General features: G+C 47.4%; 1 protein-coding gene across 1 annotated transcript in view; it reads right to left on the bottom strand.

Annotated features, from left to right (window-relative positions):
* MIA3 (MIA SH3 domain ER export factor 3) overlaps nucleotides 1-22,980 on the bottom strand; it is a 198,828-nt gene that overhangs the window by 142,332 nt on the left and 33,516 nt on the right. The window contains exons 7-9 of the mRNA XM_075341433.1: nucleotides 6,588-6,728; nucleotides 3,116-3,247; nucleotides 59-80 (exon numbers count right to left, since the gene is read on the bottom strand). Coding sequence (XP_075197548.1) covers nucleotides 59-80; nucleotides 3,116-3,247; nucleotides 6,588-6,728 — 295 coding nt within the window. The remainder of the gene's footprint in view (nucleotides 1-58; nucleotides 81-3,115; nucleotides 3,248-6,587; nucleotides 6,729-22,980) is intronic.

Consider the following 22,980-nt stretch of genomic DNA (forward strand, 5'->3'; position numbering starts at 1 on the left):
ACACGGCTCAAGGTCAACAGATTTACACATGAGATGTAGATAATGGGGGAAGCGTTACCTTGGTACATTCTGCTCTTCACCTGCAAGAGAACAGATCACACGTGTTACTATACGTCCCCCTGACACTACAAGCATCTACAAAAGGTCAGGACTGCGGGGGCGGCCGGCCGGGAGTGAAAGGGGACACTCGCCAAATGAGATTACCGGGCAGCTAAGAAAAGCTTCCAGCGTGATGTGTATGAGATCACGCCGCTTCCGGGCCCTGCATATACCACAACTGCCTTTGGGATCCTCACGTGTCAAGAGAATGGGGGGTTTTGATACCTGTTCACTAATTCAAAGCAACCTCTTTAAAGGGAACCGGTTAGCAATTTTTTTTAATGCAGCATGATGTAGGGGCTGAGACGCTGATTCCAGTGATGTGTCACTTGCTGGGCTGCATGCTGTCATTTTGATAGAATTTCTGTTTTCTCTCCTGTGGATCTTGGAATGCTGAGCTGTGCATAACCCCGCCCCCACACCTCCGATTGGCAGCCTTCTGTGTACACTGTGCAATCAGTGATTGGGGCGGGGTTGGAGTAGGAGGCACAAGACAAGTAGTCCACTAGTGATAAGCTCTTGTTGATAAAAACACTGGTTTTATTAAATGAAAGAGCAAATCATTGCCTAGTAAGCGACACATCGCAGGAATCAAGGCCTCGGCACAACATCATGCTGCTCTCAGATTACAAAGCAAATAAAAACAGATTCACTTGTAATAAGAAGAAAAATGGCAGCCCTCTGCTTTCTGCTCAACTCCCAAAGACGTGGAGAAAGCAGCTCACCACGAAATCAGGGTCATGGTCTCCCAATAGGTGAAGGACGCCTGGAGAGAAAGAGGGTATTGTGGCCCTTGGCTTTAATCGAAATCTACGATCGTTTCGAAAAGTGCGGAGCGCACCCTCCTATGCCATTAAGAGAGAAGCGGCTGCTTTGAACAGGGGGGGGTCACAGGACCGCCATTCTTTTGATAGGAACATTTCCAAAAGTAGGAATTGCTCCTATCAAATGTGTAATATGGGGACACCCTGTAAGGTCTTTTTCATATAGGTAGATACTTAGTTGAATGAACGATAGTAAGTACACCTGTTCATGAGGCAGCCATCAGACAATAAATGAGTAAACGCCTCCTTGATGGGGCCAGAAAGGGAAGAGTTGTCGACAGCAGATCTCGTAAACATGGGATGTGCTGCAGACAATTGTTTCGCTGTGTGCGATCCACTCATCCCCACACAGTTTGAGCTGTATGCCAACGACCAATTTACTATACAGACGTCTGCCCATCAATGAGATACCGACCACAGGGACTACAGCCAAACATAGGGACTATGGTTGGTATCTTGATGATCGGCAGACATCTGTGCAAGTGAATTGGTCATTAGCCTATACAGTGTAATCTTGGATTAGGAGCATAATTGGTTCCGGGAGTCTGCTCTTAATCCAAGTTACTCTTATATCAAAGCGAATTTTCCCATAGGAAATAATTGAAAAGCAGACAATGCGTTCTACAACCCAAAAATATTTACTGTATTTATACAAACTTATTATAGTAATACTAAATAATGTCTTGTACTCATACAATTATTACAGTCACTAATACAAAATACTGTACAGTAATAAAACTTATAAAAAACAAATTAAACTGCACTTTAGCTAACAATAGAATTGTTGGGGTGCGGGAGGTACAGTATAGAGAGAAAAATTATGTACAAGTGGAACCTTGGATTAAGAGTAACTTGGTTTGAGCGCGTTTTGCAAGACAAGGAAAGCTTTTTACACATTTGTAACTTGGTTTAAGAGCAATGCTTTGCAATAAGAGGAAATCTTCACCGTGCACACTTCTGGTTCTGTCCTTTCACCGTGCTCTGGAGGTAACTTTCTGTCCATATGTACTGTATACAGTATATACACTATACAGCATGTCTATCAACTTGCATTTATGGAGACAGTATTGTACTTTCTTTCTGCTAACCAGTGCAGCACATTGCTTATACTGTACCTCCCACACACCAATTTTATTGTAAGCTAAACTGCCGTATAATTTGCTTTTTTACTGTACGGTATATGTATCATTGTACTTTAAATTTTAAATATAGTACATTTTGTATTACTGTAAAAAGTTTGGATAAATGCAGTCAAAATTTTTGGGTTGTGGAACGAATTGTCTGTGTTTCAATTATTTCCTATGGGAAAATTTGCTTTGATATAAGAATAACTTGGTTTAAGAGCAAACTCCCGGAACCAATTATGTTCGTAATCCAAGATTACACTGTATAAATAGGATAATCTTTATTCTAATACACAAAAAAACACCCCCCAAATGTATTCTCCCCAAAATAACGGCAGAAAAAAAAAATAAAATCAATCTTTATTTTTTTTTAGATAGCGCCAACATATTCCGCAGCGCTCTACATACATCAGAAACACTGTCCCCATTGGGGCTCACAATCTAATGTCCCTATCTGTACGTCTTTGGGGTGTGGGAGGAAACCAGAGTACCCGGAGGAAATCCACGCAAACACGGGGAGAACATACAAACTCCTTGCAGACGGTGTCCTTGGTGGGATTCGAACCCAGGACCCCAGCGCTGCAAGACTGTACTGCTAACCACTGAGCCACCACAAGACTGTAGTGCTAACCACTGAGCCACCACAAGACTGCAGTGCTAACCACTGAGCCACCACAAGACTGAAGTGCTAACCACTGAGCCACCGGCAGAATACAGTACAAGCAATGGGCTACACTGGTTAGCTGCACAAGTACAATACTGTATCCACAAATGCAAATTGATAGACATGCTATATGGTATATACTGTACTGTACAATGGTATACTGTATACATGTGCAGAAAGTTACCTACAGAGCGGGTCAGAGCGTGGTGAAAGGACAGAACCGGACATGTGCACGGCGAGTATTTGCTCTTATTGCAAAGCATTGCTCTTAAACCAAGTTACACATTTGTAAAAAGCTTTCCTTGTCTTGCAAAACACTCTCAATCCAAGGTTCCACCGTATGGTTTTCTCTCGGGGCAGAGAGAAGTCGTTTGTCAGGTTGCAGACGTCGGATCTTTACTCACCGAGAGACATGTTCTCCAGAAGAAAACCAAGAAAGAGAGAAGTCCCACTAAGAAGGCGATGATGACCGGCTCCCAGTGCACGCCATGGAAGTCAGGCCCGGGCTGGAGATCTTCGGGCAGAGCCGTCATGAGCTGAAACGTCAAGAGATGCATCTATGAAGGTAAATCCTTACGGACAGGACGAGACACAATAGAATAAACAGATTAATACGACACCAACTCCGTAATCTGCGATCCTTCAGCGGAGGCATTCGGGCCACGCTGGGAGTTATAGCTTTACAACCAGTGAAGTGGCGCTGGTCGATGACCCCGGCGCCTAAACCAGTGTCCCAAACTCCAAGCCTCGCGGTTCCGAAACAGATCAGAATTTCTTTAGGTGGCAATTTCTGAAGCCTGGCTAATAAATCCATCAGATCCAATACTACCGAAATCCTGATCTGTTGGCGTTTAGGAAACGTTGGCTTAAACCTCGGCTTCCCCCAGACCTTTCTACTGACTTCGGACAGCCCATATAATCGCCAAAGTGTCAATTTCTTCATCCCGAGAAGAGCGGAGTTACATACTTGTTTCTGAGGAATGGTTGCCTGTAAGAATCCTTGCACCGCCAGGATCTCCATATATATATATACTGAGCTTTACAAATCTAGTCATGAAGTCATAGTTGCAAATGCCGAATATTTTATACAAAGTGCAAAAATGTACAATCTTCTCTAAAATTAACTAGATCAGCCATTACCTCTGCTACCGACACTGGCAAAATGAGCTGGTGTCAGTAACAGGGGTAACGAGAAGATCCGCATAGAAAGCACCAGAGGATTCGGAGAGATAAGAACACTGAGCTTCACTAATATTGAATGTAGAACATTGGTGGTGAACCCATGTGGGCAGATGGCTGCACAGAGAGGACACGGCACCCAGGGGCCACTGCGGGTGGTCACAGTTTAGGCAGCAGGTGAGCAGTTTCCCCCCCATCATGAGTAAAATGTAAAAGAAAAATAAAAACAAAACAAAAACCTTTTTAAAGGGGTTGCTCAGGAAAAATCTCTTAAAAACATCTCGGGATGGTGCACGAAAAGTTAGTGGTCACCCGCTGTGCCCGTCCAGATGCTGCCAAGTCCTGACTTCCCGCAGCTTTGTCTTTCCGATGCTGGCGGAGAAGCAAGCAAAGTCTATAAAGGATTTGTTGTGGGTCAGAAAGATAAATATTGTTGGGGGGTTTTTTTCCCCCACCAGATTAAAATTTTTCATTTCATTCCTGAATAATCCCTTTAAATACATAAAGTAAAAAGGTATTATAAGAAAATCAGCTTTACTTCAATTCTGTTTTAGGTCTTTGTTTTCTGGGGGTGACTTCATTCTAATTATATTAATTAATAATCTTGAAATCTTGCAGTTTTCCCTCCGACACCTCTAAGTCTGACACTTGCGGTTCTTTAGAAGTCATCTCATGGTCATCCCTCTCTGCGCAATGACCTCAGCACAGCTCACTGAGCATGTCCACAACACCCAACCATAAGAGCCAATGGCACAGATTTCAGATACTCTATAAAACAGCCCGATTATTAGGGGGTGCACAACTCTCTATAAATATGGCACATTTAACGCCAGGACACTTCGGGTTTAAGGCTTAATATGAAATTTTAACTCAAAATGACTGGTTCCTCAGGTCTTCATGCTGGGAACAGAGCGAAGCAGCAGCTCGGGTGAGACGTCCATATCCACGTTATCCCCCATGTGATGAAAAGATGATCGTTTACAAATTGAATGGTGTCCTAACTCTGGTACCAGCACCGATCGGCAGAACGGGGAATCTGGAGATGCCAACCACAGCTCTGATCATTCTCTATGGGGCTGTGGGAAAAGTCCAGTGCAGCGCTGAGAAACCGGCTAGGGAATACACAGAGCTGAGGTCAGGCATGTGCGCTTTCCCTTTCTAACAGGCATATACTGTATATACCCGAGTATAAGCAGAGTTTTTCAGACCACCTTTTTTTATGCTGAAAACGCCCCCCTTGGCTTGTACTCAAGCGAGGTTCCCACAAAAAAGTATTCTCACCTCTCCTCTGTTCCTGCGGTGTCCTCTTACCTGCTTCTTGCGGACCACAGGCACAGACCCCTTCATGATTACGGTCGGGGTCGTCGCTGCAGTCAGCGCTTTACTTCAGTTGAATGCTTTGCGGCGTCACAAAGTATTCTACTGCAGTGAAGCACTGATGGCAGCAGCAGCCCCAATCATGGAGGGGGTCTATGTGCCTGCGTTCCGCAAAAAGCACCCCTCGATGATTGTGGCCAGGACTGTCACCAGCGCTTTACTGTAGTTGAATGCTTTGTGCCGTCACAAAGCATTCAACTGAAGTAAAGTGCTGATGGTAGCGGCGGCCATTAGTGCACCAGACGCGATGATAGAGGGGTCTATGTGCGATTTGCAAGAAGCAGGTAAGAGGACACCACAGGAACAGAAGACAGGTGAGAATATTTTTTGTGTCTGTGTCTGTGTCTGTGTCTGTGTCTGTGTCTATATATATATATATATATATATATATATATATATATATATCTATATATATATATATGTGAACAACGGCATAATAGGGGACAAGACTGGGACCGGAATGAGGACATTACTAAAGGATGAGGACAAAGGAGGGGCACCTTACTACAAGAGAGGACAAAGGAGGGGCACCTTACTACAGATGAGGACAAAGGAGGGGCACCTTACTACAAGAGAGGACAAAGGAGGGGCACCTTACTACAAGAGAGGACAAAGGAGGGGCACCTTACTACAAGAGAGGACAAAGGAGGGGCACCTTACTACAAGAGGACAAAGATGGGGCACATTACATTTTATTGGGATCTATTTTTATTTTTGAAATGTATCAGTAGATGTTGCATTTACCACCCTAGGCTTATACTTGAGTCAATACGTTCTCCAAGTTTCTTGTGCTAAAATTAGGGGCCTCCGCTTATACTCGAGTATATAGGGTAAGATCCCTGATCTGCCGATCAGCGCGGACCCCAGCAGTCGGACCTGAGTAAGTTATCACCTATTTTACGGACAGACGATGACTTTTTTTTCCCTTAACCTTTTTGAAGATGTACAGAAAAAAAAAAACAAAACTGCAAAAATAATTGCAAATAAATCACTGTGACCCATTTCCATTAAATAAAGATGGAGACCGGGCTGTTTACTTTCCACTGTAGTCTACACTGGTAAATGCTGCACAGGAGGCACACGGCTCCTCGGCTGCACTTTACAGCAATCCTCCCTCCACCATCGCACCAGTGATTGTAGATTGTATCACATCATATAGAGACGTTATAGCAGAAGGTGCAACAAGAATTGTAGCCAAAATCTGACAAAAATCATGCACTTGGATAGGAAGGAGTAATCGGACCCCCCCCCCCAAATCAATTATATCGCCACTATGTATACGCATGCCCTATATGAATGGAGTAAGAAAGCAGTACTGACCTGGAGAATTCGGGAGACCAGGAGGGTGTATATCGTAGGGAGGGTCCCCAGGACGCCCATATCTGACCCCGCGTCCAGTGATGGGGAGAAGGAGGATGACGCAGGGTCTTCTTGGTCCATCTCATCCATGATAGGAGGGGGTCAGCGGAAGGTTCAGGGGGACCTAGTGGCGGCCACCACAGACCAATGTAATGTCATTAAGGATGGACCCCCCCAACAAAATCATACCAGCAACAACGACATGTACACAGGGAGCCCGCACCTAAATCATCGTCTCCAATTAAAGTCACTAAAGTAAGAATGAATGTAAATCAAATCGTTATATACAACCACAATGCCCGGAAAACTGAGCGGCTGCGGAAGACGTAAAGAAAACAAGAAAGTGATGATCAGGAAAACCTTCTACCGCCAGATTATACGCACAGCAGACACAGAACAGAAGCCGGACGATGGACATTTCTCGATTTGCAAAAATTAACTTATTGATGTCAGAGACGTAACATTAAAAATAGTGATGCCCGGGCCAGGATCACCACGGCGGAGGGTCACCACGGCGGAGGGTCACCACGGCGGAGGGTCACGAGTTCCTAAAGTCGGGGAAAGGAGGAGACAATTGCTGGAGATGTGGAGAGGAACATTGATCTGTTCTTGTCTGATGTCAGATTCTCGCTGCTCCTCAGTTCGGGGTCTTTGCTGGATTTCATAATGCAGCAAAGGTTTTCTATTGGTGACAGGTCCCCTCCCGGTGCTGCTGTGATGGACGCAGGATGTGGGTAACCATTGTTTTGTTGAAATATACAAGGACTTCTCTGAAATAGAGCAAAATCTGCTCCGTCCAGACATCACCCTCTGCATAATGCTCAGCATGAGTGCAGCACCAACCATCAAAGATGCAGCTACCGAGCCAGACCGCCGATACCGAGCCAGACCGCCGATACCGAGCCAGACCGCCGATACCGAGCCAGACCGCCGATACCGAGCCAGACCGCCGATACCGAGCCAGACCGCCGATACCGAGCCAGACCGCCACTCTCCCCCACACCGCCACTCTCCCCCCAGACGGCGAGCCAGACCGCCACTCTCTCCCAGACAGCCACTCTCCCCCCCAGACGGCGAGCCAGACCGCCACTCTCTCCCAGACAGCCACTCTCCCCCCAGACGGCGAGCCAGACCGCCACTCTCCCCCCCACACCGCCACTCTCCCCCCAGATGGCGAGCCAGACCGCCACTCTCCCCCCCCCCCCACCCGACGGCGAGCCAGACCGCCACTCCCCCCCCCCCCCCCCCCGACGGCAAGCCAGACCGCCACTCTCCCCCCCCCCCCCCCCGACGGCAAGCCAGACCGCCACTCTCCCCCCCCCCCCCCCCCGACGGCAAGCCAGACCGCCACTCTCCCCTCCCCGACGGCGAGCCACACTGCCACTTCCCCCCCCCCCCCCAGACGGCAGGCTAAAGTGTTCTTCTCGATAACAAGCTGAATGGTCCCTCTACTGAGTCCAAAGGACACAACATCCATGGTTTCCATAATGATTTTCACACCGATTTCCTCCGACCACAGAACAGTTTTCTATTTTGCCTCTGTCCATTATAATTCAACGTTGACCCAGAGAAGACGGCAGAGTTTCTGCATTGTGCTGCTATATGGCGTCTTTCTTTAAATGATAGAGCTGGATCCTGTATTTGCTTACTGTACGGTGAACTATGACCGCAGACAATGACTGCTGGTCACATTTCTGAGCCCACACAGGAATAAACACAAGTGGATCATGCGGTTATGAATGCAGAGCAGACTGAGGGTCCGGACATCACTACTATTCCATACTGTGGGGCCGTGTCCCTCGTCTCCAGACTCTGAATATATTCTCTTCTGCAGAAGGTGGAATATTCAGTTCTTTATAATTTTTACATTGAGGAATATTTTTCTGAAATTGTTCCACAATTTGATCGCTGACCTCCAACCATCCTTGCTTCTGAGACTCTGCCTCTCTATAACATGCTCTTTATACACAGTCATGTGACTTTGTTGAATCTCCCCCCTCCAGCTCCTTTTCATTAGTATCAGTCACTTTCCCAGCCTTCTGATACAGTGATCCCAATATTGTTCAGATGTGTCTGCAATTGCTAAAGGAATTATTTTCCTCAATTAAAAAGGAGAAATGTCCAACGTTCAACTTCTCATCTGTTCTATGTCCCTGCTGGGACCAACATCTGGTGGCAGAAGATTCCCCCAACAATGACAGGCCTGTGCTCTACACAGCAACCTGCGGCCGAGCTCACCGGAACAGCAGCATCAGCCACAGCACAGACAGCATCACCTCTACAGGAAATGTCTATCCCCCCTCCTCTGTATAAGGAGCAGTCACCCCCCCTCTGTATAAGGAGCACTCTCCCCCTCCCCCCTCTTCTGTATACAAGATCTCGTCTCCCCTGCACCACACAAGTCGCAGGCTGCAGCCTCCCTGTATATAAAAGTCGCAGGCTGCAGCCTCCCTGTATATAAGTCGCAGGCTGCAGCCTCCCTGTATATAAGTCGCAGGCTGCAGCCTCCCTGTATATAAGTCGCAGGCTGCAAGCCTCCTGTATGTAAGTCGCAGGCTGCAGCCTCCCTGTATATAAAAGTCGCAGGCTGCAGCCTCCCTGTATATAAAAGTCGCAGGCTGCAGCCTCCCTGTATATAAAAGTCGCAGGCTGCAGCCTCCCTGTATATAAAAGTCGCAGGCTGCAGCCTCCCTGTATATAAAAGTCGCAGGCTGCAGCCTCCCTGTATATAAAAGTCGCAGGCTGCAGCCTCCCTGTATATAAAAGTCGCAGGCTGCAGCCACCCCTGTATATAAAAGTCGCACGCTCTCTCCTCCCTGTATATAGTCGCACGCTCTCTCCTCCCCGTATATAGTCGCACGACTCTCTCCTCCCCGTATATAGTCGCACACTCTCTCCTCCCCGTATATAGTCGCAACACTCTCGCATCCCCTGTATATAGTCGCACGCTCTCTCCTCCCCGTATATAGTCGCACACTCTCTCCTCCCCGTATATAGTCGCACGCTCTCTCCTCCCCGTATATAGTCGCACGCTCTCTCTCCCTGTATATAGTCCGCACGCTCTCTCCTCCCTGTATATAGTCGCACGCTCTCTCCTCCCTGTATATAGTCGCACGCTCTCTCCTCCCTGTATATTAGTCGCACGCTCTCTCCTCCCTGTATATTGTCGCACGCTCTCTCTCCCTGTATATAGTCGCACCACTCTCCTCCCCGTATATAGTCGCACGCTCTCTCCTCCCTGTATATAGTCGCACGCTCTCTCCTCCCTGTATATAGTCGCACGCTCCTCTCCTCCCTGTATATAGTCGCACACTCTCTCCTCCCTGTATATAAGTCGCACGCTCTCTCCTCCCCGTATATAGTCACACGCTCTCTCCTCCCCCGTATATAGTCGCACACTCTCTCCTCCCCGTATATAGTCGCACACTCTCTCCTCCCCGTATATAGTCGCACACCTCTGCATCCCCTGTAAATAGTCGCACGCTCTCTCCTCCCTGTATATAGTCGCACACTCTCGCATCCCCTGTATATAGTCGCACACTCTCGCATCCCCTGTATATAGTCGCACACTCTCGCATCCCCCTGTATATAGTCACACACTCTCGCATCCCCCTGTATATAGTCCACACACACTCTCCTCCCCGTATATAGTCGCACACTCTCTCCTCCCTGTATATAGTCGCACACTCTCTCCTCCCCGTATATAGTCGCACACTCTCTCCTCCCCGTATATAGTCGCACACTCTCTCCTCCCCGTATATAGTCGCACACTCTCGCATCCCCTGTATATAGTCACACACTCTCTCCTCCCTGTATATAGTCGCACACTCTCTCCTCCCTGTATATAGTCGCACACTCTCGCATCCCCTGTATATAGTCGCACACTCTCTCCTCCCTGTATATAGTCGCACACTCTCTCCCTGTATATAGTCGCACGCTCTCTCCTCCCTGTATATAGTCGCACACTCTCTCCTCCCTGTATATAGTCCGCACACTCCAGCCTCTCTGTATATAGTCGCACGCTCTCTCCTCCCTGTATATAGTCGCACACTCTCGCATCCCCTGTATATAGTCGCACACTCTCGCATCCCCTGTACATAGTCGCACACTCTCTCCTCCCTGTACATAGTCGCACGCTCTCTCCTCCCTGTATATAGTCGCACGCTCTCGCATCCCCTGTATATAGTCGCACACTCTCGCCTCCCCTGTATATAGTCGCACACTCTCTCCTCCCTGTATATAGTCGCACACTCTCTCCTCCCTGTATATAGTCGCACACTCTCTCCCTCCCTGTATATAGTCGCACACTCTCTCCTCCCTGTATATAGTCGCACACTCTCGCATCCCCTGTACATAGTCGCACACTCTCTCCTCCCTGTATATAGTCGCACGCTCTCGCATCCCCTGTATATAGTCGCACGCTCTCTCCTCCCTGTATATAGTCGCACGCTCTCTCCTCCCTGTACATAGTCGCACACTCTCTCCTCCCTGTATATAGTCGCACGCTCTCTCCTCCCTGTATATAGTCGCACGCTCTCTCCTCCCTGTATATAGTCGCACACTCTCTCCTCCCTGTACATAGTCGCACACTCTCTCCTCCCTGTATATAGTCGCACGCTCTCTCCTCCCTGTATATAGTCGCACGCTCTCTCCTCCCTGTATATAGTCGCACACTCTCTCCTCCCTGTACATAGTCGCACACTCTCTCCTCCCTGTATATAGTCGCACACTCTCTCCTCCCTGTATATAGTCGCATACTCTCTCCTCCCTGTATATAGTCGCACACTCTCTCCTCCCTGTATATAGTCACACACTCTCTCCTCCCTGTATATAGTCGCACGCTCTCTCCTCCCTGTATATAGTCGCACGCTCTCTCCTCCCTGTACATAGTCGCACACTCTCTCCTCCCTGTATATAGTCGCACACTCTCGCATCCCCTGTATATAGTCGCACACTCTCTCCTCCCTGTATATAGTCCACACGCTCTCGCCTCCCTGTATATAGTCGCACACTCTCTCCTCCCTGTATATAGTCGCACGCTCTCGCATCCCCTGTATATAGTCGCACACTCTCGCATCCCCTGTATATAGTCGCACACTCTCGCATCCCCTGTATATAGTCGCACACTCTCGCATCCCCTGTATATAGTCGCACGCTCTCTCCTCCCTGTATATAGTCGCACACTCTCTCCTCCCTGTATATAGTCACACGCTCTCTCCTCCCTGTATATAGTCGCACACTCTCTCCTCCCCTGTATATAGTCGCATACTCTCTCCTCCCTGTATATAGTCGCACACTCTCTCCTCCCTGTATATAGTCGCATACTCTCTCCTCCCTGTATATAGTCGCATACTCTCTCCTCCCTGTATATAGTCGCACACTCTCTCCTCCCTGTATATAGTCGCACGCTCTCTCCTCCCTGTACATAGTCGCACACTCTCTCCTCCCTGTATATAGTCGCACACTCTCTCCTCCCTGTATATAGTCGCACACTCTCTCCTCCCTGTATATAGTCGCACGCTCTCTCCTCCCTGTACATAGTCGCACACTCTCTCCTCCCTGTATATAGTCGCACACTCTCGCATCCCCTGTATATAGTCGCACACTCTCTCCTCCCTGTATATAGTCACACGCTCTCGCCTCCCTGTATATAGTCGCACACTCTCTCCTCCCCTGTATATAGTCGCACACTCTCTCCTCCCCTGTATATAGTCGCACACTCTCTCCTCCCTGTATATAGTCACACGCTGCAGCCTCCCTGTATATAGTCGCACACTCTCCTCCCTGTATATAGTCGCACGCTCTCTCCTCCCTGTATATAGTCGCACACTCTCTCCTCCCTGTATATAGTCGCACACTCTCTCCTCCCTGTATATAGTCGCACACTCTCTCCTCCCTGTATATAGTCGCACACTCTCGCCTCCCCTGTATATAGTCGCACGCTCTCTCCTCCCTGTACATAGTCGCACGCTCTCTCCTCCCTGTACATAGTCGCACACTCTCTCCTCCCTGTATATAGTCGCACACTCTCTCCTCCCTGTATATAGTCACACGCTGCAGCCTCCCTGTATATAGTCGCACACTCTCCTCCCTGTATATAGTCGCACGCTCTCTCCTCCCTGTATATAGTCGCACACTCTCTCCTCCCTGTATATAGTCGCACACTCTCTCCTCCCTGTATATAGTCGCACACTCTCTCCTCCCTGTATATAGTCGCACACTCTCGCCTCCCCTGTATATAGTCACACGCTCTCTCCTCCCTGTATATAGTCACACGCTCTCTCCTCCCTGTATATAAGTCACACACTCTCTCCTCCCTGTATATAGTCGCACACTCTCTCCTCCCTGTATATAGTCGCACACTCTCTCCTCCCTGTATATAGTCGCACACTCTCTCCTCCCTGTATATAGTCGCACACTCTCTCCTCCCTGTATATAGTCGCACACTCTCGCATCCCCTGTATATAAGTCACACACTCTCTCCTCCCTGTATATAGTCGCACACTCTCTCCTCCCTGTATATAGTCGCACACTCTCTCCTCCCTGTATATAGTCGCACACTCTCGCATCCCCTGTATATAGTCGCACACTCTCGCATCCCCTGTATATAGTCGCACACTCTCGCATCCCCTGTATATAGTCGCACACTCTCGCATCCCCTGTATATAGTCGCACACTCTCGCATCCCCTGTATACAGTCGCACACTCTCGCATCCCCTGTATATAGTCGCACACTCTCGCATCCCCTGTACATAGTCGCACACTCTCTCCTCCCTGTACATAGTCACACACTCTCTCCTCCCTGTATATAGTCGCACGCTCTCTCCTCCCTGTATATAGTCACACACTCTCTCCTCCCTGTATATAGTCACACACTCTCCTCCCTGTATATAGTCACACACTCTCTCCTCCTGTATATAGTCGCACGCTCTCTCCTCCCTGTATATAGTCACACACTCTCTCCTCCCTGTATATAGTCACACACTCTCTCCTCCCTGTATATAGTCGCACACTCTCTCCTCCCTGTATATAGTCGCACACTCTCTCCTCCCTGTATATAGTCGCACACTCTCTCCTCCCTGTATATAGTCGCACACTCTCTCCTCCCTGTATATAGTCGCACACTCTCTCCTCCCTGTATATAGTCGCACACTCTCTCCTCCCTGTATATAGTCGCACACTCTCTCCTCCCTGTATATAGTCGCACACTCTCTCCTCCCTGTATATAGTCGCACACTCTCGCATCCCCTGTATATAGTCGCACGCTCTCGCATCCCCTGTATATAGTCGCACACTCTCGCATCCCCTGTATATAGTCACACACTCTCGCCTCCCCTGTATATAGTCGCACACTCTCGCATCCCCTGTATATAGTCGCACGCTCTCTCCTCCCTGTATATAGTCGCACGCTCTCTCCTCCCTGTATATAGTCGCACGCTCTCTCCTCCCTGTATATAGTCGCACCCTCTCTCCTCCCTGTATATAGTCACACGCTCTCGCCTCCCTGTATATAGTCGCACACTCCAGCCTCCCTGTATATAGTCACACGCTCTCGCCTCCCCTGTATATAGTCGCACACTCTCTCCTCCCTGTACATAGTCACACGCTCTCTCCTCCCTGTATATAGTCGCACACTCTCTCCTCCCTGTATATAGTCGCACACTCTCGCATCCCCTGTACATAGTCGCACGCTCTCTCCTCCCTGTATATAGTCGCACGCTCTCTCCTCCCTGTATATAGTCGCACGCTCTCTCCTCCCTGTATATAGTCGCACACTCTCTCCTCCCTGTATATAGTCGCACGCTCTCTCCTCCCTGTATATAGTCGCACGCTTTCTCCTCCCTGTATATAGTCGCACACTCTCTCCTCCCTGTATATAGTCGCACACTCTCTCCTCCCTGTATATAGTCGCACACTCTCGCATCCCCTGTATATAGTCGCACACTCTCTCCTCCCTGTACATAGTCGCACACTCTCTCCTCCCTGTATATAGTCGCACGCTCTCTCCTCCCTGTATATAGTCGCACACTCTCTCCTCCCTGTATATAGTCGCACGCTCTCTCCTCCCTGTATATAGTCGCACGCTCTCTCCTCCCTGTATATAGTCGCACGCTCTCTCCTCCCTGTATATAGTCGCACGCTCTCTCCTCCCTGTATATAGTCGCACGCTCTCTCCTCCCTGTATATAGTCGCACGCTCTCTCCTCCCTGTATATAGTCGCACGCTCTCTCCTCCCTGTATATAGTCGCACACTCTCTCCTCCCTGTATATAGTCGCACGCTCTCTCCTCCCTGTATATAGTCGCACGCTCTCTCCTCCCTGTATATAGTCGCACGCTCTCTCCTCCCTGTATATAGTCGCACGCTCTCTCCTCCCTGTATATAGTCGCACACTCTCTCCTCCCTGTATATAGTCGCACACTCTCTCCTCCCTGTATATAGTCGCACACTCTCGCATCCCCTGTATATAGTCGCACACTCTCTCCTCCCTGTACATAGTCGCACACTCTCTCCTCCCTGTATATAGTCGCACGCTCTCTCCTCCCTGTATATAGTCACACACTCTCTCCTCCCTGTATGTAGTCGCACGCTCTCTCCTCCCTGTATATAGTCGCACGCTCTCTCCTCCCTGTATATAGTCGCACACTCTCTCCTCCCTGTATATAGTCGCACACTCTCTCCTCCCTGTATATAGTCGCACACTCTCTCCTCCCTGTATATAGTCACACACTCTCTCCTCCCTGTATATAGTCGCACACTCTCTCCTCCCTGTATATAGTCGCACACTCTCTCCTCCCTGTATATAGTCGCACACTCTCGCCTCCCTGTATATAGTCACACACTCTCCTCCCTGTATATAGTCGCACGCTCTCTCCTCCCTGTATATAGTCGCACGCTCTCTCCTCCCTGTATATAAGTCGCACACTCTCCTCCCTGTATATAGTCGCACACTCTCTCCTCCCTGTATATAGTCGCACACTCTCTCCTCCCTGTATATAGTCGCACACTCTCTCCTCCCTGTATATAGTCGCACACTCTCTCCTCCCTGTATATAGTCGCACACTCTCCCCTCCCTGTATATAGTCGCACACTCTCTCCTCCCTGTATATAGTCGCACACTCTCTCCTCCCTGTATATAGTCGCACACTCTCTCCTCCCTGTATATAGTCACACACTCTCTCCTCCCTGTATATAGTCGCACACTCTCTCCTCCCTGTATATAGTCGCACACTCTCTCCTCCCTGTATATAGTCGCACACTCTCGCCTCCCTGTATATAGTCACACACTCTCCTCCCTGTATATAGTCGCACGCTCTCTCCTCCCTGTATATAAGTCGCACACTCTCCTCCCTGTATATAGTCCGCACACTCTCTCCTCCCTGTATATAGTCGCACACTCTCTCCTCCCTGTATATAGTCGCACACTCTCTCCTCCCTGTATATAGTCGCACACTCTCCCCTCCCTGTATATAGTCGCACGCTCTCTCCTCCCTGTATATAGTCGCACACTCTCGCATCCCTGTACATAGTCGCACACTGCAGCCTCTCTGTACATAGTCACACGCCGGCTTCTCACCTGCCGCTGCCTCAGCTGCGCTGAACTTCGCCTCCTGTCATAACAACACGTCACCAGAGTCCCCGGCAGGACCCGGATGCGGTGACGTCAACAGTCAGCGACTACCCGGAAGTAGGATCGCGCGCAGGTGACTGGTCACTGCGTTAACCCTCTCGGTGCCCAAACGCGGAGGTTCTTTTCGTCATCAGCCTGCTCGCAGTGCATGCCGGGACTTGTAGTTTTTTGTGTGATGATCAGCTGATCTGAGAGGCCGGAAGTCAGTGAGATCTCAGGCTCAGCAGCCCTCAGCAGGGGGCGCTACGCCTCTAAACACATTTGTAGAGAAAGTAAAAACTTTTCCTAAAAGCAATAATAATGTATGAAGACGTGAACGAGGCCCTGGTGGGATATAATGGTGCATGCTGGGGCAGAAACACCTTCCTTGCTCCACGTCATCTCCATCACACACATGGAGTCTGCTTTAATAAATCTGCGCCTTTTACAAGTCACGTGCCCCTCCTCCACCAAAACTATTTGGAGCTTCTCAGTGACCCCAGAAATGTGACCCCAGAAATGTTACCCCGGGCAGGGATTGGGGTGACCCCAGGCAGGGATCAGGGGTGACCCCGGGCAGGGATATGGGGTGACCCCCGGGCAGGGATAGGGGGTGACCCCGGGCAGGGATATGGGGTGACCCCCGGGCAGGGATCGGGGGTGACCCCCGGGCAGGGATCGGGGGTGACCCCCGGGCAGGGATCGGGGGTGACCCCCAGGCAGGGATCGTGGGTGACCCCGGGCAGGGATAGGGGGTGACCCCGGGCAGGGATATGGGGTGACCCCGGGCAGGGATCGGGGGTGACCCCCGGCAGGGATCGGGGGTGACCCCCGGGCAGGGATAGGGGGTGACCCCGGGCAGGGATAGGGGGTGACCCCTGGCAGGGATCGGGGGTGACCCCGGGCAGGGATAGGGGGTGACCCCGGGCAGGGATCGGGGTGACCGGACACTTTTCATAAATTTGATGGCAGCTCGTGACCTCGTCTCGTCCTAGATCCACGTATTTTCGTGCGGTCGGCCCGTTTTCGGCACAGCACCTTTTTGAGCACAAAATTTGGGACTTTTCAAAGTGTTTTATGAACTGCCAGAAACATTGCGATTAATCAGTCCCAAACTTTCTATTCCAAAAAAATTTCAGGTGTACATTAAGCAATGAACGTAATCTGACCTCATCTATTGTTCTAATGCATCTAATGAGGTCAGGAGGAGTAGGAGGTGAGCTGTGATATCATCTACTGTGAATGGTGGATCCTGTGTTATCTACTGTATATAGAGATGTTATCAGTCATTGTACAGGAGGAGGTGAGCTGTGATATCATCTATTGTAAATTGTGGATCATGTGTTATCTACTGTATATAGAGGTGTTATCAGTTATTGTACAGGAGGAGGCGGTGAGCTGAGATATAATCTATTGTGAATTGTGGATCCTGTGTTATCTACTGTATATAGAGGTGTTATCAGTTATTGTACAGGAGGAGGTGAGCTGAGATATAATCTATTGTGAATTGTGGATCCTGTGTTATCTACTGTATATAAAAATGATGTTAATCATTATACAGGAGGAGGAGGTGAGCTGTGATATCACCTATTGTGAATTGTGGATCCTGTTTTATCTATTGTATATAAAGGTGTTATCAGTCACTGTACAAGAGGAGGTGAGCTGTGACACCACCTATTGTGAATGGTGGATCCTGTGGTTTCTACTGTATATAGGAGTGTTATCAGTCATTATACAAGAGGAGGAGGTGAGCTGTGATATGACCAATTGTGAATGCTGGATCCTGTGTTATCTACTGTATATAGAGGTTATCAGTCATTGTACAGAAGCGGGAGGAGGTGAGCTGTGATATCACCTATTGTGAATGGTGAATCCTGTGGTTTCTTCTGTACATAGAGGTGTTATCAGTCATTGTACAGGAAGAGGAGGTGGTGAGCTGTAATATCACCTATTGTGAATGGTGGATTCTGTGTTATCTACTGCATATAGAGGTGTTATCAGGGATTATAAAGGAGGAGGAGGTGAGCTGTGACATCACCTATTGTGCATGGTGGATTCTGTGTTATCAGCTGTGTATAGAGGTATCACCTGTCATTGTAATCCTTCCTCTGATGATAATGACACTGCCGAAAACTCTTCCTGTAAAGACAGGAGGAATGAGACTAAAAAAGCCCTAGTGGTCAGTGTGACAATTGCAAGATTACTATATGGTTCTTTTTTTTTATTTCTCAATAAAACTGATATAAAAAAGAAAATTCCAATTATTAAAAAAAATACATGCAACACAAATACAGTATCTGCATTAAACCATAGGTCATTTCTGATGACACTTTCCATTTACATGGAATTGCCAGCAGGATTTCACTCTCCGTATCTATTTATATGTACATGTATAAAGACAGGTCCAGCATTACCTTTACTAGGTCGGTCTGTTCCTCCGCTATGGAGAAATCAGTGTATGAATTAATATACAAATAAGGCTGAAGGGCTATTTGTAGATCTGAAGCCTCCGTCACTCCAGCTCTATTCCCAGCCAGCGCTGCCTCCTCCTGCCTGACTGACTGACAGCCTCTATGCTGTGTGTCTGTGAGGAGACATCAGTCAGGCAAGGCAGGAGGAGGCAGCGCTGGGGGGGAATAGAGCTGGAGTGACGGAGACTTCAGATCTACAAATAGCTCTTCAGCCTCATTTGCATATTAATGGAGGAATGATCCGGCCATGTAAAGCTATTGTTGGACTTGTCTATGAAAGACCTACATGCACATACATGTTTTTTTTTAGTACACTTGAGGCCAGATGTGGCTGTGAAGGTGGTCTGAGCTGTAGTATGTTTGTTTAAACGTAATAAGAATATCTGTGTATGTAAATAATCAAAATATAGATGTAGTTGTATAATAATCTGTCTGTCTATGTAGCAATTGCACAGATCTATAATACTCCCTGTTCAAAGTTGTATAGTCATGAAGTGGTTACCAAGGATAAGTGAACAGATGTACAAATAATGGAAGTTTTCAAATAATGAGCAAAAGTCTTATCAGTAATGTTCACACAGAAAGAATTTGCAAGGAACAAAGATGTGTTTTACAGGATGCTGTGAGAAATTAAGGAGTGGAGAAATCCCTGTTTAGCTTCAAGGCCAAAGTAGCTTTTCTGTATAATTGGGTGTCTTCCAATACACGAGTTCAGTTGATGATGCTGGCTCAAGGAGAACATGTCTCATGTATTCATTGTCTGATACATAGATATATCAGCACTGGTATACAGCTAATACGGCACCGTCTCTGAATATCCCAAACGAAGACTCCATTAGCAGTCTTCACCCAAATTCCTCCCTTGACATGGCCATTTTACAGCTCAATGTGAGGACTGAATGACATTTTGCTCTAAAAAGTCGCAAAAGAAAAAAAAAACAACAATCTAACTTGTAGCAAATGTATCATGCCGTTCTGATAACCAGTGAGAGGCGTCTTCACGGATCGGAAACCATCGTTTTTGTACAATGGACACAACCAGCATCAATGGTGCATTGTGGCTCCCGGTCAGATCCTGAATGACGTCCTTTCTAGGGTTGTCTCAGGACCGGAGGCCGGACGATGTGACGAATGAGGCCTCCTCTGTGCCCAATGTTTGCCCTGCGCACAGCCCGAGGATTAATCTCCCATATTTACTCTCCTGTTCACTGAACCCAAAAACATCACTAATTTCTCCTTAGTTAAATATCATTACACGTCGCTGCCACGGCTCATTGTGAGACAGGTGGAGCAGCATTGTTTGTCTAACCTCAGGAACTGTGCGATGAAAGGCAAGAAAAGCCTCCTGGACGGAGATTATACCTGCCCGACGTATCACATCATCTACAGATTAACATTGTTCATAGTTCTTCATATAGTATAATGCATCCCATAGTCCTCCATATAGTCTAATGCGCCCCTCATAGTCCTCCATATAGTATAATGCACACCCCATAGTCCTCCATATAGTATAATGCATCCCATAGTCCTCCATATAATATAATGCACCCCCCATAGTCCTCCATACAGTATAATACATCCCATAGTCCTCCATACAGTATAATGCACCCCATAGTCCTCCATACAGTATAATGCACCCCATAGTCCTCCATATAATATAATGCACCCCATAGTCCTCCATATAGTATAATGCACCCCATACTCCTCCATATAATATAATGCACACCCCATAGTCCTCCATATAGTATAATGCACACCCCATAGTCCTCCATATAGTATAATGCACACCCCATAGTCCTCCATATAGTATAATGCACACCCCATAGTCCTCCATATAGTATAATGCACACCCCATAGTCCTCCATATAGTATAATGCACACCCCATAGTCCTCCATATAGTATAATGCACACCCCATAGTCCTCCATATAGTATAATGCACACCCCATAGTCCTCCATATAGTATAATGCACACCCCATAGTCCTCCATATAACATAATGCACCCCCCATAGTCCTCCATACAGTATAATGCACCCCATAGTCCTCCATATAATATAATGCACCCCATAGTCCTCCATATAGTATAATGCACCCCTAATAGTCCTCCATATAGTATAATGCACACCCCATAGTCCTCCATATAGTATAATGCACACCCCATAGTCCTCCATATAACATAATGCACCCCCCATAGTCTTCCATACAGTATAATGCACCCCATAGTTCTCCATATAGTATAATGCACCCCATAGTCCTCCATATAATATAATGCACCCCATAGTCCTCCATATAGTATAATGCACCCCTAATAGTCCTCCATATATAATGCACCCCATAGTCCTCCATATAGTATAATACACCCCATAGTCCTCCATATAATATAATGCACCCCATAGTCCTCCATATAGTATAATGCACACCCCATAGTCCTCCATATAGTATAATGCACACCCCATAGTCCTCCATATAGTATAATGCACACCCCATAGTCCTCCATATAGTATAATGCACACCCCATAGTCCTCCATATAGTATAATGCACACCCCATAGTCCTCCATATAGTATAATGCACACCCCATAGTCCTCCATATAACATAATGCACCCCCCATAGTCCTCCATACAGTATAATGCACCCCATAGACCTCCATATAATATAATGCACCCCATAGTCCTCCATATAGTATAATGCACCCCTAATAGTCCTCCATATAGTATAATGCACACCCCATAGTCCTCCATATAGTATAATGCACACCCCATAGTCCTCCATATAACATAATGCACCCCCCATAGCCCTCCATATAGTATAATGTGCCCCATAGTCCTCCATATAGTATAATGCACCCCTAATAGTCCTCCATATAGTATAATGTGCCCCATAGTCCTCCATATAATATAATGCACCCCATAGTCCTCCATATAGTATAATGCACCCCTAATAGTCCTCCATATATAATGCACCCCATAGTCCTCCATATAGTATAATACACCCCATAGTCCTCCATATAATATAATGCACCCCATAGTCCTCCATATAGTATAATGCACACCCCATAGTCCTCCATATAGTATAATGCACACCCCATAGTCCTCCATATAGTATAATGCACACCCCATAGTCCTCCATATAGTATAATGCACACCCCATAGTCCTCCATATAGTATAATGCACACCCCATAGTCCTCCATATAGTATAATGCACACCCCATAGTCCTCCATATAACATAATGCACCCCCCATAGTCCTCCATACAGTATAATGCACCCCATAGACCTCCATATAATATAATGCACCCCATAGTCCTCCATATAGTATAATGCACCCCTAATAGTCCTCCATATAGTATAATGCACACCCCATAGTCCTCCATATAGTATAATGCACACCCCATAGTCCTCCATATAACATAATGCACCCCCCATAGCCCTCCATATAGTATAATGTGCCCCATATTCCTCCATATAGTATAATGCACCCCTAATAGTCCTCCATATAGTATAATGTGCCCCATAGTCCTCCACATTTTTGTTCAGTGTACATGATCCACCATTCACAAAAGGTGATATCACAGCTCACCTCCTCCTCCTGTACAATTATTGATAACACCTCGATATACAGTAGATAACACAGAATCCACCAGTCACAATAGGTGATATCACAGCACAGCTCACCTCCTCCTCCTGTACAATGACTGATAACACCTCTATATACAGTAGATCACACATGGTCCACCATTCACAATATATGATATCACAGCTTACCTCCTCCTCCTGTACAATGACTGATAACATAACACCTATATATACAGTAGACAAGACAGGATCCACCATTCACAATACATGATGTCACAGCTCACCTTTGCCTTCTGTACAATGACTGATAACACCTATATATACAGTAGATTACACCGGGTCTACCATTAACAATAAATTATATCACAGCTCACCTTCTCCTCCTCCTGTACAATGACTGATAACACTTTTATATACAGTAGATAACACAGGATCCACCATTCACAATAGGTGATATCACAGCTCACCTTCTCCTCCTCCTTTGTCTGGATTAGAGCATGCTTATAAAATGCTTCTATACACACAGTATGACCCTTGATTGTCTTAGGTTGATGCCAAAATTGTTTTAAATTACCTTAATGTATCTTAAAGAGTTTTTCAGGATTACAAAATGTGGTGCGGTGCGGTGCGATACCCATGGTAGTGCCTGTGCCCGGTTTTTCCATCCTAGTGATTCGGACGTCACTGCGAAGATTCGGA

This window comes from Anomaloglossus baeobatrachus, chromosome 3 (assembly GCF_048569485.1).
Source record: "Anomaloglossus baeobatrachus isolate aAnoBae1 chromosome 3, aAnoBae1.hap1, whole genome shotgun sequence".
Taxonomy (NCBI): Eukaryota; Metazoa; Chordata; class Amphibia; order Anura; family Aromobatidae; genus Anomaloglossus; species Anomaloglossus baeobatrachus.